Genomic DNA, 16,276 nt, shown 5'->3' with positions numbered 1-16,276 from the left:
CGGTGGGCCCGGCCAGTTCGCGTGGGGCCCAGGCGACCCGATCGTCCAATCAATAATCAATTTCTTTCGTTCAGAACCGCAGGCAGGCCAGGCGCCGGGTGCGGTGGCCCCCCACTCCTGGGCGCCGGGGGGAGGGGAGGAGGGGCTGGGAGCCCGAGGGCCTTACCCCGCCCCCGTCCTGCCCTGAGATCGCCGGCGCCCCAGGGTGGGAGCGCCTCCCGTTGCTGGGGGGGGGGGGGGGGAAGAGACCTCGATCTTCCCAGTCTGGAGAGGAAACTTACAGGCACCCCTCCCACAGCGACCCCGGGGACAGGCCCGAGAAAGTTTGCCCAGGAAAAAAAATTGGGGAAAGTGGCCGCGGTGAGTCCCGGGGGAGGAGCCGGGTGGCGCGGGCCCTTAGAGCCACCCCCACCCACTCCAGCCCGCGGCTGCCTCCTCCCTCGAGGGCCGGGCCCGCCTGCCCGTGGCCTTGGCATCCCAGAGGGGCGCGGGCCCAAACCCGGACCGAGCGGAGGGTTCTGGGCTCGGCGGGTGGAGAGCAGTGCGGCCGGGCGGGGAGGAGGGGGCGGCCATGGGACGGGGCCGGGAGGAGAGGGGGTGGGCGGGGGAGCGTGAGCCCTGGGACGGACTCGGTGGGCCGGCACCGCGCCCCTGCTGGCGCGCAGGGCGGAGGCGGAGGGGAGGCATACCCTCCTCAGAACGGGCGGGGGTCCTGGAGAGCCCCGGGCTGGGTGCGGGGGCGCGGCGCCCCCGCGGGCGGCGAGTGACACGATCATATCCTTTTCCTTTAAGCTTGCCTGTTGCCGACGCCGCCGCTCCAGCCGCGCCGCGGGCCGAAGACTGGACCGCGGAGCCCGGGCCGCGGCCGCGGCGGCGGCGAAGGCGCGCCCCCCTTGCCTTGACCCCCTGCCCGGGGGCGGGGGCCAGGGCACGGCTGGCTCGGGGGGCTCCAGCGCTCCTCCTCCTACCGGGAGCCTGCTTTCCCCCTCTCCCGGCCCCCGGTCCCGAACCCGCGCACCTCATCTGGGGACCGGGCAAGAAGGGGGGGCAGGGCCGCCGCTCCTCCCCGCCCCCTCCTCCTTTGGCCTCTGGAGCGATTTGTCAAACTTCCCATTCCGCCGGCAGCGCGGTCCTCCCTCCCCACCCCCCCTGTGCTCCTCCCTCCCGAGCCTCCCGCGCCCGCCCTCCTCCTTCCCTCCGCACGTTCGGGATCGCGGTGGAGCGCAGAGAGGGGGGGACACTGAGAGCCTGGGCGCAGCAGCATCCTGCGGGCGGCCGCTCTCTGGGGGGGAGGCTGAGAGCCAGCCCGCCTGGCCCCCCCGCGGGCCCGCCGCCCCTCCCTCCTGCTCCTCAGCCCGGCAGCGGCGGTGCGGCGGCGGTGGCAGTCGCCGGAGGAGCATCATGCCGAGGAGGAAGCAGCAGGCGCCCCGGCGCGCAGCAGGTACGAGCCGCTTCCTCTCCTCCTCTCCTCCTCCTCTTCCTCTGCTCCCCGGGTGGGTCTCCAGCCAGCGGCGACCCTGCTCGGCTGGCCCCGCTCCCGCCCCGCTGCCTCTGCCCGGCAGAGTGACTCGGGGCACAGGCTCCTCACTGCTCCTCTCTGTGTGCTGTGCCCACCTCCGGACCCGGCGCCTCCGGACACCAGCCGCGCTCTGCTCTCGCCCTGCTGGCACCCACTTAGGGCATCGGGCGCCTGGAGCCGGTGGCTCCTGACTCCTCAGCTCTCTGGCTGCCGAGGGGATGGGAAGGCGTCTCTACTGTGTCTGTCTGTGGGGGGCAGGCGGGGTCACTGAGTTCCCTGGGACACCTCTCCCGTCCTCCTGCAGCTGGAGGGCTGGGGACTGCCAGGTCACCTTACTGCCAACCCGACTGAGTCTTCAGTGTTGGGCCCAGACCGGGCACAGCGGCGGAAACCAGCGCACAGAGTCTGGGCATTGTCAGATGACAGTCAGGCAGTGGAGGTGCTGGGGCGTTCACCCCTTCGGTCCCCCTCAAGCCAGTGCTTCCTAACACTCCTCTCCCACCCTCGCCGCCTCCTAGCACTTAGTTCTGGGATGTGTCTGAGTACTTTTTTTCCTTTCCTTCCCTTTCCTTTCCTTTTCTTTCTTTCTTTCTTTCTTTTTTTTTTTTTTTTTTTTTTTTGCCAGGAGTGTCAACTCCTGTTAAGACTAAGCTTTTTATCTTTTCTAGAAAAAGCATCATTGAAAGTCAAACCAAACCCACACACATAACATCATTTTGCAATAATATCAGTTGGGGGCATGTTGCTCGGGAGAAGGGGGACTGGCCCCTTGCCACCCTTGATTTGATGACTGATTGATCGCCTGTCATGCTGCTGCCTTTGATCTATTCATTCCCAATAAACATCAATAAATCACTGGCAATGGTGAGGCCAAGCTGTGTGACGTCACTGGGGCCCTGTCAGTGCAACTTTGGGATTTGGGACCCACTGCTGAGAGGACCACATATGGATGGGCTGCATTCTGATGAGTAACACTCAGATGTGCTGAGGTTCAGAGGCTGCCGGACGGGGGCTAAGTGGAGGTTTCTTCCTTTCGTTTTCTCTTCTTTTCCTTGGCTGAGAGAAGGGCCGAGACGTTTCCTGGGGCCTTCGTAGGAGAAGGTGTTGTGCCTGTGGTGATGGTGGGTGATGCTCAGGGCCCGGTCCTTCCTGCCGGCCGGCTGCCGTGGAGCTCACAAGCTGGCTGCTCTCTGAACTCCTTACAGACGGGCGGCAGGGTGGTGGGTGGTGGGGATGGTAGTCTGTCTTCTCCCAGAAATGTGCTTTCCTGTTAGTGTCTTAGGAAAACCGTAGGATAAAATAGGTTTGGTTCGGGGGGCGGGGGGGGGGGGGGCTCAGGTTTTGTTCTCTGTGCCCGGTGTGGGCCAAATTTAGGAAGTTTGAGCACCCCGTCGTGGTGCAGGGAGGGTGCTGCCTCTCAGGTCGTCTCCCGGTGATGCTCCTGACCACACCACCTTCTCCGCGGAACCCCACGCTCCAGAAAGAGCTCATCTGCCCCAAATAACCTCTGAAAGTTGGGAGGGTTCCTTCACAGAGTTCGGCAGGAGGAGTGTCTTGGGCTTCTTCCAGCCTCTGGGATTTTTTCTTTTCTCTCTGGATGCACATTTTAAGGTATCTGTGTGCCTCAGTCAAATGAGCCATATGTGATCCCCACTTCCATTTGGTTCAGAACTCTCTCTTGGTTGGTTCTTCTTTCTCTCCCACCTTGCCAATCTGACACTCTTATCTGATAACTTTCTGCTAAAAATATTGCATAAGAAAGAAACGTACATTTTTAAAGCAACCTGTTCCCTAATTTTTTGCGCCTTTTAAAAAGCCAGGCAGGACTCTCAGGTTACTTAAGAAACACTCATTATGTAAAAACTTGACTGCACGACTAATAGGAGATGGAAGAATGGTTTTGCTCTATCAAAATGACCCGTCAAAACGACTTTGTTTCATATTTGATTTAATTGTCTCTCTCCTGACAGGCACATTCATCAATAGCTTAATGGTCAATCAGAAGTTGGCAGCGTGAGTGCTTTCTTTCTTTCCCATACCCTGGTTTTGGATTTACGTTATCAGAATGCCTCTGCCTAATGGACGTGTGGAGGAGGGTGGGATGTCTGAAGGGTGACTTATTTAAGAAGAGAGGAGGGGGAAACCCCCCACATGTAGGCCGGCGATAAGTATGCACAGGCCAGTGAGTGAGCCGTGAGAGTTTTGGGGTTTTTGTTTGTTTGTTTGTTTAAATGGACAAGAAACTTCCCATTTTTTCCTCCTGTTTCAGTTCTCACAGCTGCAAGTTATAAGGTTCATGCCTGCTTTTGTGGCGTCCTGGGAGTGACGACACATTGATTGCTTTGTACGGATAGAGAGAGAGAGTGGGGAAAGGAGGAGGTCTGCTGATGGGGAACTGGGAATCCAGGCCCAGCAACCTTGAGGATCCTCAGAATTCCCCCTCCAGAGTGAAAGGCCCGCTCAGCCATAAAGAAAGAAAAGTTGTTTTGCCAGCTTCATTAGTGTTCACCTAATTAGCTGTAAACCTGATGGATTTCTGACAGCTCTAATGATTGGAGATGGCAGGTCCGACGCAGTGTCATCCAGCAGAATTGGGTTTGCAGCTAGTTTGATGTAATCAAGTTGATATTACACAGTCCTGGCTGCCTTTAGTTGTGCATTAACTCAATTTTCTGCTGCAGGTGACAAATGGGCTTTGGTACCTGGATAATCATGTCATAGGAATTAGGGCCCTTTAATGGCCTGGGCTGAATAACAACCACAAAGGCCTGCAGCCGGGCAGAGCGCGAAGGCACGGCGCCCAGGTGCGGGGCTTTCTCTCTGGGCCGCACGAGCCCTCCTCGCTGCAGAGCCGACGAGGCTCCGGGAATCCCCGAGGCGGCAGATTTCTGCACTTCAGAATTTGTTTCCCGATAGGAATTATGCGTGGCCCAGTGTCTCTGCTCAGAGGCAGAGAGATGGGTTCACCTGCCGGAGAGAAGCCGGCAGGAGCGGCCTTCCTCCGGGTGCGCGGTTGCCGAGGGCCGCACTCTTGTGCTGGACGGAGGGCCCAGAGGCGTGGGCGAGGGGGGCCCGTCCGCAGCAGGCGCCATTCCTTGCTCAGTCTCACGCTCTCCTGATGTGTGCTTTTAAACACGCTGCTGCTGTTGTTTAAATACCAGGAAAACATTTAGGGCAGGTGACATTTGATCTGTTCATATTCGTTTTCTGGAAAAAATGTAAAATCATAAAAAGCTATTAGCTAAACTTTCAAAAAAATCCTCAGTGAACAACAACTCGCCACTGACCTTGGGCGTCTTATTTGTTGAGGGAGAAGAGGCTTCCTCGGGGCTCCCAGGTGGTCATATTCCCAGGGTGAACCTAAGCATCCTGACCTTTAGAACAGTGTTTGGACCCCGTGGAACCTGCAGGGAAGCAGGACGGCTGTGGCGGGCACAGGGCTCCCACCGCCAGCAGACAGGACACGCGGGGCCAAGTGCCACCACCCTCGCCTCCCTAAGTCTTGTCCACGCACCTGCCCGGCAGCTCTGAGAACAGCGTTTCCCTTCTCCCCTGGCGGCCGCGGAGCGTCGGGCACTGTGGTTCGGCCCTGCGAACGCACCCGCTGCGGACGGGCCGCACGTTCCTCCTGTGGACAGTGCGGTGCCCTGTGGCAAGGCGACAGCGACGGCTGTGGGTGCTCTGTGATCCCTTCCTACACAGGGGGAGGAGCAGCACAGGTTTCAAAGGAAAATCCGGAAGATGAGGAGGAAGACAAAGAGGGCAGGAGGCAAGGCTGTTCCCGGACACCACACAGGGAGAGGAGCTCCCAGAGTCGGCTGCTGGCCCCATCACCCGACAACTGTCAGCGGGGGCTGCAGTGCTCTCCAGGGCCACACTTGATTGCGAGCGGTTGATGTTGTCATTTTGTTCTCAGTTTTGCCTTGAGCGCGCTCATAAACGGCAGCGAGACAGTCAATAACTGATGTATCAGCAGTTACTCCCGAAATTGCCTCCCAAGTCTGCATTTTTCCTCTTTTCACTAAAGATGGTTTTGCAAAGTGATGGGAATGAGAGGTGACTGCTCAGGGCCAGGAAACCCAGGTGAGACCCCAGAGTAACACCCTTCCTCCCGCCCTTCCCTTCGGGGTCTGGGAGGAGAAGGACCGGTCCCTGCGGCAGAGTGCCGGCTCCTCGCGGCGTGCTTTCCCTGCCCCACGTGCCTGTGTCGTGGGGAAGCCAGGGCTCAGCCGCAGGCGGGAGCCGGGGCGCCGGGAGTGCCTGCCCTGGTGCACAACAGCCATGTTCAGCCCGGCACCGGGAGCAGGTCAGGTCCTGCGCAGTCTGGCGGCTCTCCTGCCAGCCCGTTTTCATTCCTGCCTGTCACTGGACAAGCGGCAAAAATAGCCGTGGTCTTGCCGTTAAAAGAAAGTAGGGTGTGTGTCTCCCCATCTGTGTCAGCGTCGTTAACAGCCCGGCTTTCCTTAAGCCATTTTGTAACACTCGGTAGCATCCCCCCTCAGCCATGGAGGCAGACAGCACGGCACAGGACATGGTGCCACTTCCCCACACTCGCTCAGGTGTGCATGTGTGTGTGTGTGCGTGTGTGTGCATGTGTGTGTGTGTGTTACTTATCCTCCAAATGGTGGTTTCTGTGTCTGAAGTTAGAAACGCAAGGTGACTACAATATATTGTATTTGGTAACAATGATGTGGACGAGTACATCCAGACAGATAATGTGCAGTTGTAATTAGACTCAATAGACAGGCAGTCATTTTTAAATTCTTTGACACATGCATAAAATAGTCATATAATAAGATAAGATGACAATTTTATGTTAGGTTGATAAAGTGTCCCGATACATGCATTTAAATGTCGGTAAGCCTTTAAAAAATCCAGACAGATTAATTCCAGTTTCCAGTATTTGCAGTTAGTCATTAAGTTAATTTTTGAATCCTGCTAAACAAGGGCTGGGGTTGCTTCCTTTTCCCTCGTGGATGTTCACCTGAATTGTGAGGAATGGGTGTATAGACGTGGTAGCTTTCTCTAATTTTTTAAACATTTGTAAACATTTATGTTAAACACGTACAAATCCAGGTGGCTGTTTGTGGCTAGAACAATGCTGTGCGTTCTTAGAAGTGATAGACCATCTCTGCTTGTGACCAGCGGCCTGTCGTGCTCCAGTTAGGAGTCTTGACTAGGAAGATTGCACAGTGTCCTTGACCAAATACTGAATATTTCATAAGCCCCATTTTAAAAAGAAGACATTTTGAGCACATACACTTGATTTGATCAGCGCTTAGATTCTTCGGTTTAAGTACTTTCAATTCCGTGGATTATTTTAGTATTTCAACAAGAGCAGCCACAAGATGCACTGAGGGGAGGAAAAGCATTTCTCCAAAGGTCCAGTCACCTGGGCTCTTCGACCATGTTCTGACCTTATTTTCTCAGATGTGCCAAGGGGATGCTCTTAAAGAGTATTTTAAATTTGTTTGGGCTCAATGGTAAATTATTAATTCATACTGTCAGGACACATGTTATTAATTATGACTGTGTTTTCTTCATCCAGAACAGCTGTTGGGGAAACAGGGTAAGTTCAGACTGTCTTCCGGGGAAGGCACCAAAGCAAGGAGCTTCCCAGCTTCCTGTCATCGTAGCCCTGGCCCCCTGGCTTTGGGGATAAAGGGCTGCAGGGGCGGAGTGGAGGGGCGAGAGGAACTGTCATTCTAGACCGAGATGGGCACTGGCAAATGCTACCTGAGGTTCCTTCATCAGAAGGCAGGCCTACCTCCCGAGCCCGGCGGCCCAGCCTTGGGGCCTCCCCTCCATCCCACGGACGGACGGCGCTTTCGCCCCGACGGGGCGGGCCAGAGGCCGTGCTCTCCAGTTGCTGGTAGTGGGAAGCAAACTCTCTGAATGCTTGTTTGTTCCCCACGTTGGAGCATCCTTAATGGAGAGCAAAGGGCTGTTTGGTAATATATGTGAAGTGACTCAAATTCATTTACTTTTGATTTCCCATCCCCATCATTAAATCTAGTCCTACGTGTTCAGTTGCCTCCGAGTTCTTTGAGAAATGCATGTTGCATAAAATAGGCAATTTTTAATGAACAATTTAATGTAAATGGGTTTTGAATTTAAATTAATATTAATGAAGTCTTGAGTGAATTTATTTTGCATACGTAAAGACTTGTAAGTCTTTCACCCATGTGCTTTCTCCTTTATGTAGTAACAGTGGCTGTGTGGATTATCCAGCCCCTTTTAAAGATGTACACTTAAAAATTAAATTGATTTTATATGTCCAACAGTGCCAACATATTATTAGGCAAAAGTGTTACTTCATTTGAAGAAAAGACACCTCATTTCCTGCCACCCCCTCAGGTTCCACACCCCGTTCTTCCTGCGAGCTGCCGCTGGCTTGGCATTGCTGCTGGGAACACACAGACCAACAATGGTTTGCAATCAGGATGCCTTCTTTCTTTGGCTTACCTCTGATGCATTATGTATCCTGGGATGATGGGAAGTTCTGTAATTAATTCTGTTAGATGTAATTGCTATAATCACTTTGATGTTACACATAATAAAGGTAATATGGTAAGCATGTAAGAAATATAAACACCTTATTGTAGCACTCCTGCTACAGCCTCTCGTCAGGCCTGGTTCAGAGACAAGTGTTCTTCGCTAGTTCTGGTCACAGGTGACAATTCACTCGAGCCCTGTTCATTGATATTCCAAAGGAGAGTCATTCATTCGGAAGGATGGGCTTTGACTTAGAGGGATCTCCAAGCTGGCTGCCTAGGAATCTTAATGACCTTTTCCTTAAGGACGTGGCTCATTAGGAAAAGGTGCCCATTATCTTCTGTGGAGGGGAGAGGTAAACACTTCAGAAATGGGCATGAGGTAGAGTGTGGTCTAGGAGGGGAGGTTGCAGGCCCTGGTGTGGATTACGGAAGAGGTGTGTGTGTGTGTGTGTGTGTGTGTGAGTGTGTGTGTGAGTGTGTGTGAGACAGAGCACACCAACATGTGCTCCTGGGGAAGCAGAGAAGGCCACCCTTCTGGAGCAGTGCCGTCAGGGAAACGAGCACAGAGTATGTGCTTTGTGGTCATCATTATTCTACACCTTCCGGGGGAGCCTGTTGCACGGCCTGTCAGGGAGTTGGCTGGTGTTGCTTGTTAGAAACCTGAGTGGTATCTGAGACCACCCCCCCGCCCCGCCCTCCCAGGACCCTCCTGCAGGCCCGATCCAGGCTGCCCTGGGCCGTGAGGGGAGTTAGCCCGGGACCCCAGTCACACGGTCCTTGTGGAATGTTTCCAAACATGTGTGAACGGTCCTTTGCCAGTGCAGCCTACAGAATGTGGAGGGTGTGGGGGAGAGGAAACGTGTCCTTTAGCTTCTCCCCAGATAGCGTGGAGGCAGGGGAGCATGGGGAGCTGTGAGACGCCCGTGTCAGCTGTGCCCTGTCCCTCGTGCGACAAAGGTCATGAGGTCCCATGACCCAGAACTGACCTGACAGCTTGGATCTGAATTCTGCACATTTTCATTTTATTTTATTTTATTTTATTTTATTTTATTTTATTTTATTTTATTTTATTTTTATTTTATTTTATTTTACTTTATTTTATTTTATTTTATTTTATTTTATTTTTCAGTGTGTTTTAAATGACAAAGCATATAAATCAGTCACACACAGAAATAAATTACGAGAAAACAGATGCATGAGAAGGGGTTGCCACAGGCTCTTTGGAGGAAGAGAAGGTGTTTGAAGATGGTGATGAAGTGGACAGTGACCGTGGCGACTCCCAGGCCCTTGGAGTGGCTCTGGCCATGGCTTCCGTGGACCAGACCCCCAGGGGCAGAGCAGGCCCGAGGACAGGGCACGCTGCAGAGGGCCCGGCCGGCCGGCCTCCTGGATGCTGGGCCTGGCTCCTTGCCTGCCAGGTGAGCAGGGCCAACCCAGGGTTCCTGGTGGGCCATGGGCCTGGGCTGCAGCAGGCCGCCACCAGCTGTCCTGGATGTCTCCCTGGCGGGTTTTGATGGCAAGGATGATAAAAGGTCTGAGAACTCCATAGGCCCCTGTAATCAGGGCCAGCGCTGACATCCTTCTCAAGTTTGACAGCTTCTTCCTTTTCTCTCCTCACCGCCAAGCCTTTCTCAGCTGAAGGTCCCCGCCCTCCTCCCCCCTCCCTCCCTGCGGCCGCCCACCCCTTCCCTCCCTCTCCTTTCTGTGTGTCTCTCTTGTTTCATGTTCTTGATCAGCCTCAGATGCTGGGAATTATTTTTTTTCGGGCGGGAGGGGGAGTGTTGCTTTAGGTTTGTGGGTTGGGCAGGTGTGAGAGGAAGTCTGTAGTCTTTTTTTTTTTTTTGTACTGTAGGCCTGTTGCTAATTAATGTTCCTGCATAAGATTCTGTCGGAGTTGAGTAATGTTTTTGATCTTTATGCCTGATAACTGCATACTTAATGAGATTTCAAAGCTGTGAGTGCAGCTCCCTACAATTATTGACAGATGCCTTTTCTTTGCCATTGGGTTCAGCTCCATAAATCCTCCCGCCATAATGAGGTTCAGCGGTGCCACCCTGGCAGTGAGCTAATGAAAGGGGGAGGGGAGCCGCTCGTGGCTGTCTGACACATTTTTTCCTTTAAAATTTACTATGCAGATGTCAAGCTGCGGGATGATTACTTCAAACATGCTAATTTTTATCTTGCTTTTGTGTCAGCCCTTTGCCATTAAAAAATAAATAAATAAAAGGACTAACCTTACTCCACTTCATATTTTCCCAAGTCCCGTTTTTAATAACCCGTGGTGTGTGGTTGCTGGAGACTCTGACACCCGTGTGGCCTTTTGCAGGTACCCAGTGGCAGAACCTCTTTTCCCCTTTGCCGAGGGAAGGAAGGGCAGGGAGGATAAAGTGTGGTTTCCCCAGGCCTCCCATCAGCCTGCCCTAAGTATGCACTTGAAACGGCGCAGAATTCATTTCAGAGTTGTGAGCAGATCCTGGTGGGGAAGAACTGCACCGTGCCAAACAGTCGATTTCCTTTTCAGCGGAGTCATACATCACTGACCCACCCTTCCCTCCTGACAGAATGACATATGTCATTTATCATATGGGCCCCAGCCAGACAACGGGGAGGGAGGGAGCCCGCTGCACGCTGTCTCCTCCCCACACAGTTCTGCAGGAAGAGCGCTGCTGACTGGGTGAGGGCGAGGGGGAGAGGGCGAGGGGGAGAGGGCGAGGACGGGCAGGGCGAGGACGGGCCAGCCTGCCATGCTGTCAGGTGTGTGGCCGGGGGCCTCATTGGCAGAGGCAAGGAAGAGGCTATGTTCTTCCACATTATCTGTTCAACCACACTGTGCAGCCTTTGATGCTTTTGTGGAGCCCCCCCCATTCCTTTCCTCTCTTCCCTTATTTTTCCCCTTTAGTAGTCAATGAAAAAACAACAACCACCGCCCCCCCCCCCCCCACACACACACAAAAAGCACACAACAAAAAGAAACCCAGGGGTGACAGGTATCATTCAAGCCCCCCGGGCCGGTGAGCGGTGTAAATGAATCTCAGGGCTCCTGGCTCCACATGACTCAAACATGCGTTATTGAAGATGGATGTTTCTTAAAAAAAGATGGATGGAGGGTGCGGGGCTGAGGGTGCCATTCATCACTGGGAATATTATTTAGACTTGCCGTGTAAACCTGGAACTTGAGAGCTGGATGAGCCCGGCCAGGGCAGAGGCCTGCGTGTGTGTTTCCATCGATCGGCTGTGGTTCTCCCTGCTGCTGAGCAGACGGGGCCTCCCATTGACCGTACAGAGGACACCTAAAAGGGGGGCGGGGGTTAAGTTTGACTAATTTCCAAGGACATAGGGAAAAATGAAGTATTTGTGATTTATAAGAAAGCTCACAGGCGACTAGCTTCGCCCCCCGCCTGTCCCTCTCCCTCTCTTCACGACAGGGAGCCACGCAGGAAACAATGAAATGTAAACAGAGCTGCAGTTCCCAAAGCCAGGACCCTTGTCTGATTTTTGAAACTCGGTGACATACTTTAAAAACCCTGTCTCTGAACAGCTCAGCACAACGTAACTATTCAGAAAACACTGGCCGGCTGCTGAGAGAGAGAAGGAAGAAACATAGCCCTCCACGTCTCAGGAATATCTCTGATAAAAATGATCTTCGGTGGCTTTCTGCCCCCGCTCCCTGCGGCCTCCTCCCCTTTTGTGTCTGCACTCTGTCCCCCTCCGAGGCCCCAGGGGACCCCCGCCAGGACTGATGTGGACAGCTGTTTCCAGGCCCCTGAGCTCGGCTCCAGGACACCCCACCTACTGGAAGCACGCAGGGCGGCAGGCTGGCGGGCTGTGCAAGGGGGACCCAGCAAGGCCAGGCCTGCCCAGGCTGCCGCCGAGGCCTCGCCGCAGGCTCCCCACCGGCTGGGCTCCCTGCCTTGTCCCGTCCACTAGGCGCCCCCACAGGGCACGCGGGACTGTCAGGCCTCCTGTCAGGTGGGCGGCCTCCTCTGGGCCTGCTCGGTACGTGGAGGGCTTCCTGTGTGACCGTATTACGGTGTGGGCGTTAGTTTGAAACGATGGACCGAGAGGTGACCCGGTCGCTTTTATCTAAAGAAGCGAGAATCCAGAGTTTGGAGTGGCTGGATGGTCTCACCGCACCGCGTCCCCAGCAAGCTTCCTCCGGCTGTCGGGAGGGAGATGGGCTTTCGCTCACGGTCCGGCCACTCGCTGTGTGTGTGTGTGTGTGTGTGTGTGTGTGTGTGTCTGTATGTGTGTGTGTGTGTGTCTGTATGTGTGTGTGTCTGTGTGTGTGTGTGTGTGTGTGTCTGTCTGTGTGTGTGTGTGTGTGTGCGTCTGTGTGTGTCTCTGTGTGTGTGTGTGTCTGTGTGTGTGTGTGTCTGTATGTGTGTGTGTCTGTGTGTGTGTGTGTGTGTGTCTGTGTCTGTATGTGTGTGTGTGTCTGTGTGTGTGTGTGCCTCTGTGTGTGTATCTGTGTGTGTGTGTGTGTCTGTGTGTGTGTGTGTCTGTGTGTGTGCCTCTGTGTGTGTATCTGTGTGTGTGTGTGTCTGTGTGTGTGTGTGTGTGTGTGTCTGTGTGTGTGCCTCTGTGTGTGTATCTGTGTGTGTGTCTGTGTGTGTGTGTGTGTGTGTGTCTGTGTCTGTATGTGTGTGTGTGTCTGTGTGTGTGCCTCTGTGTGTGTGTGTGTGTCTGTGTGTGTGTGTGCCTCTGTGTGTGTGTGTGTGTCTGTGTGTGTGTGTGTGTGTGTGTGTGCCTCTGTGTGTGTCTGTGTGTGTCTGTGTGTGTGTGTCTGTGTGTGTGTCTGTGTCTGTGTGTCTGTGTGTGTGTCTGTGTGTGTGTGTCTGTGTGTGTGTCTGTGTGTGTGTCTGTGTCTGTGTCTGTGTGTGTGTGTCTGTGTGTGTGTGTGTCTGTGTGTGTGTCTGTGTCTGTTTGTGTGTCTGTGTGTGTGTCTGTGTCTGTCTGTGTGTGTCTGTGTGTGTGTATCTGTGTGTGTGTCTATGTGTGTGTCTGTGTGTGTGTCTGTGTGTGTGTCTGTGTCTGTCTGTGTGTGTCTGTGTGTGTGTATCTGTGTGTGTGTCTATGTGTGTGTGTCTGTGTGTGTGTCTGTGTGTGTGTGTGTCTGGTTTGAGTGGCAGCAGCCTGACCCTGCACACAGGGTGACTTGGGGTTCACTCTCAGGTGGCTCAGCGGCGGCCGCACATCAGGCGGGGTCCGGGTCGTATTCTCGGCTGGGGCCTGGAATCCCACCTGACTGTGAAGAGCGGACACGGCGTCTCACTGAGCCTTCATGGGCGGAAGCAGAACTTCGGTCCTCTGCCCTTGCACTTGGCTGTGTCGGAGGTAATTGGAGGACAAGGGCCCATTTGCGGGAACAGCTGTAAACACCTTTGATACAAACGGCACCATCCCATTTTAACTGATTAGGAAAACTTTGCTATTAATAGGTGCAAAGTCCGTTTCCGGTGTAATCGGTGAGGAACGGAGTGCACTCCTGGGAAGAAACCTCGTTTTGTTTTGTCCGCTTTTCTTCTTATCCCCTTTCCTCAGTTTTGTGGCTGGAGACATGATTTATTGCAGCCATCCATCTCGGGGGCTCATCCATCACACCCCGGTTGCTAGGAGATTGTGGCAGCAGCTGTTTGCTCTGAATCAGACAGAAAAGTTGTCAATCATCAAAGGCAGGTGAATAGCATTAGAAACACGCTATTGTCAGACGGAATAATTAATCAGAGGGAGAAAAGATAATTAAAAAGATATGACCCTTGCAAGTACTTGCTCTGGGTTGCCTGGAAAAAAAAAAAAAGAAAGAAAGAAAGAAAAAAAGAAAGGAAGAAAGAAAAACTGCCTGGTCTTTTCTAGACACTTAAGCAGCGGAGGGCTGATAAAATATGCACTCCGCAGTGCATAGTTTTTAATTAATTGAAAAAGGTTCAACATTCAAGCCATGCCGGAGAAAAGTCTGATTACGGGCAGAAGTGATATTTATTGTTTGTGTGAAGGGCTCGACGCAGAGCGCTAACTTTGCGTCACAGCCTGGGCCCCGGGCTGGCGGAGGCACGGGCTGCAGTCTTCAGGTGGCCGTGCCACCCTGCCCTGGGCCGCGCTCCCGGGCGGCCACGCGGGCTGTTCAGGAGAGCCTCAGACGCCAGGAGCTGGAGGGACCCTGCTACCTGGGCCCCATGCCTGTCCACAGTGCTGCTGGGTCTGGAACAACTGGATGCCTTGGCTTACAAGGACTTGCTTTACAAATAAAGGTGGGAGGCTTGGAATGCAGGCCGTGAAGTCCACCTTCAGCATCCACGGAGAGAGCTCGGTGTCTGTCCCTGCACCCCTCGGGGGCCATGCTCCCGAGGAACAGTCTGTAATGCGTCTACGTGTGGCCCCGAAGCCCGTCAGTGACTCGCAGTCCGGTGACACCCTCACATCCCTTTCTGAGCAGACCCCCAGGTACGACCTGGGAGTAATTTTGGATGCCCATATCAGTCTCAAAGATATTCATAGATTGGAAACTTCATCCTCGACTTTTCTGAAGCTAAAATATTCGGGAGAAACTGGAAAACGTATTACAGACTAGATGGAAAGTGGCATATCTGGAGTTGCTTTTCCGTTAAATAAGCTACAAGCCTTGAACAGTTCCCCTCTTTTACTTTTGGGTATGATGCTTGATTTTCACACCATTCTCTTCCCAAAGAATAGCAAGGCTTCTAGAATTAGCAGCAGGAGAAAAGGCCTGACTGTTAGCATCCAGGAGAAGGCAGACAGCAACAGTTTGGGGTTGGGACAGTGTTCTCAGGGTGCCCCGGGCGGGAACTCTGGGAACTCCACCCTCAGCTCCTCGTTCACAGAAGTACTGGGGCCTCATCGCTGAGCATCCTAGGCGAGTCCCGGGGGGGGGGGGGCACCTCAGGTGTGATGGCCACCTTCTTCACATTGTGCTAGGAGCCCACTGGGGGGGGGAGGGAGAGAGAGAGAGAGAGAGAGAGAGAGAGAGAGAGGGAGGGAGGGAGGGAGAGAGAGAGAGAGGGAGAGAGAGACCCCGATAAGAAAAGCACCTGCCTGGCTTGCCGGAGCCCTCACAGAGGCCTCACCTGGTCAGGTGGCTGGAGGAGGTGTCCTTATTTAGAACCTGGCCTGTTTGACTTTAGGTTACGCCTTGGGTCCTTGAGATGCCCTTTTGGGCTCTTGGGTCCAACTGGGGTCCTGACTCCATCATGGTTCCTGTGGTTCTGCCTGAGGTTCCACATGTTCTTGGGCTGCGCCTGCCCTTGGCCTGCGAAGGGCTCGCTGCTGGAGGCCCAGCGAGGCCGTGGTGCTGCCAGGGCCGTGAGGGCTTCAGTGAGACGGACAGGAGGCCTCCCTGTCCCCCGTGAGAATGGGTTGTTTGGATACGGGCGGACCCTCTCCCCTCTGCCCAGGGTTAGCCCCAGCAATGCCAACATGTGGCCGCCCCCCAGAGAAGGTGGATTTATAAATCCCCATAAAACACCCATCATCAGTGCTAGTGCAATCAGACTGAAACTGGCTTTTTCTTAAAAAAAAGGACGACACAAACCGAGGGAGAAAGCCTTTAAGTGTTGAGAAGTTCATCCAGTTCGTTGTTCTGGAGCTGTGTGTGGGGTCTCGTGCCTCAAGCTCCCCAGGCATCCGTTCAAGTGACTCCCACAACCAGTGGGGGACAGGCAGAGCGAGGGCAGGTCGGTTATTCTTTACAGGAGGGTTTGGCCCTGCAAGTGCATGTTTTGGCCAGAATTTTAGCAGCTCTGTCCCTGGGTAACGGTTTTCGTGACAATGGAGGCAGAGCAGACGTGGGTCTCCAGTGTCTCCAGGGGTGTGCACGCTCGAGGTCACATGTTAGCACAGGAGCTCCCTGTCAGCCGACGCTGGAGTGTTTTCTCTACATGACACACCCCCCTCTTGTAGTTCCCGGAGATGCGTGTACCTGGAAGTCATTTTGCCTTTTCCCAGTCCAGCCACCGCAGACTCAGCAGGTGTGGCCCTGCCCGGGGGCTTTGCCCGGAGCCTGGGATAAGACAGATACAAGGAAAGCGCAAATTAACCACAATAGATACCAGGGACGGGAATTAACCACAATAGATACAGAGAACACAGATTCGCCAGCTGGACTCCTAGGGAACACGAGGCCTGAGATACAGTTGTTGCGGCTCCGCCTGAGGAGAGCTTGGAAGCGGGCAGGGATGCACATTGGGGAGAGCCCAGGCTGGGGTTCCGTGGTGGTCACCGGGAGGACCGGTCCCCTTCTTGACGT

At 54.2% G+C, this 16,276-nt stretch overlaps 1 protein-coding gene across 2 annotated transcripts in view; it reads left to right on the top strand.

Annotated features, from left to right (window-relative positions):
* The window catches only part of TSHZ3 (teashirt zinc finger homeobox 3), a gene marked incomplete at its 5' end in the record, with an annotated part of 60,756 nt that overhangs the window by 509 nt on the left and 43,971 nt on the right, over positions 1-16,276 (top strand). The window contains one exon of one of the 2 annotated variants that reach the window (XM_080644359.1): positions 793-1,441. In XM_080644359.1, the coding sequence (XP_080500485.1) occupies positions 793-1,441 (649 nt within the window). Of the gene's footprint in view, positions 1-644; positions 1,442-16,276 lie in introns of those variants that run through there. The other variant, XM_080644360.1, reaches the window with a different exon arrangement.

The sequence above is a fragment of the Plecotus auritus genome (assembly GCF_963455305.1).
Source record: "Plecotus auritus genome assembly, chromosome: 10".
Classification (NCBI taxonomy): domain Eukaryota; kingdom Metazoa; phylum Chordata; class Mammalia; order Chiroptera; family Vespertilionidae; genus Plecotus; species Plecotus auritus.
The sequence above is the reverse complement of the archived record's forward strand: the minus strand, read 5'-3'. Positions and strand labels throughout refer to the sequence as shown.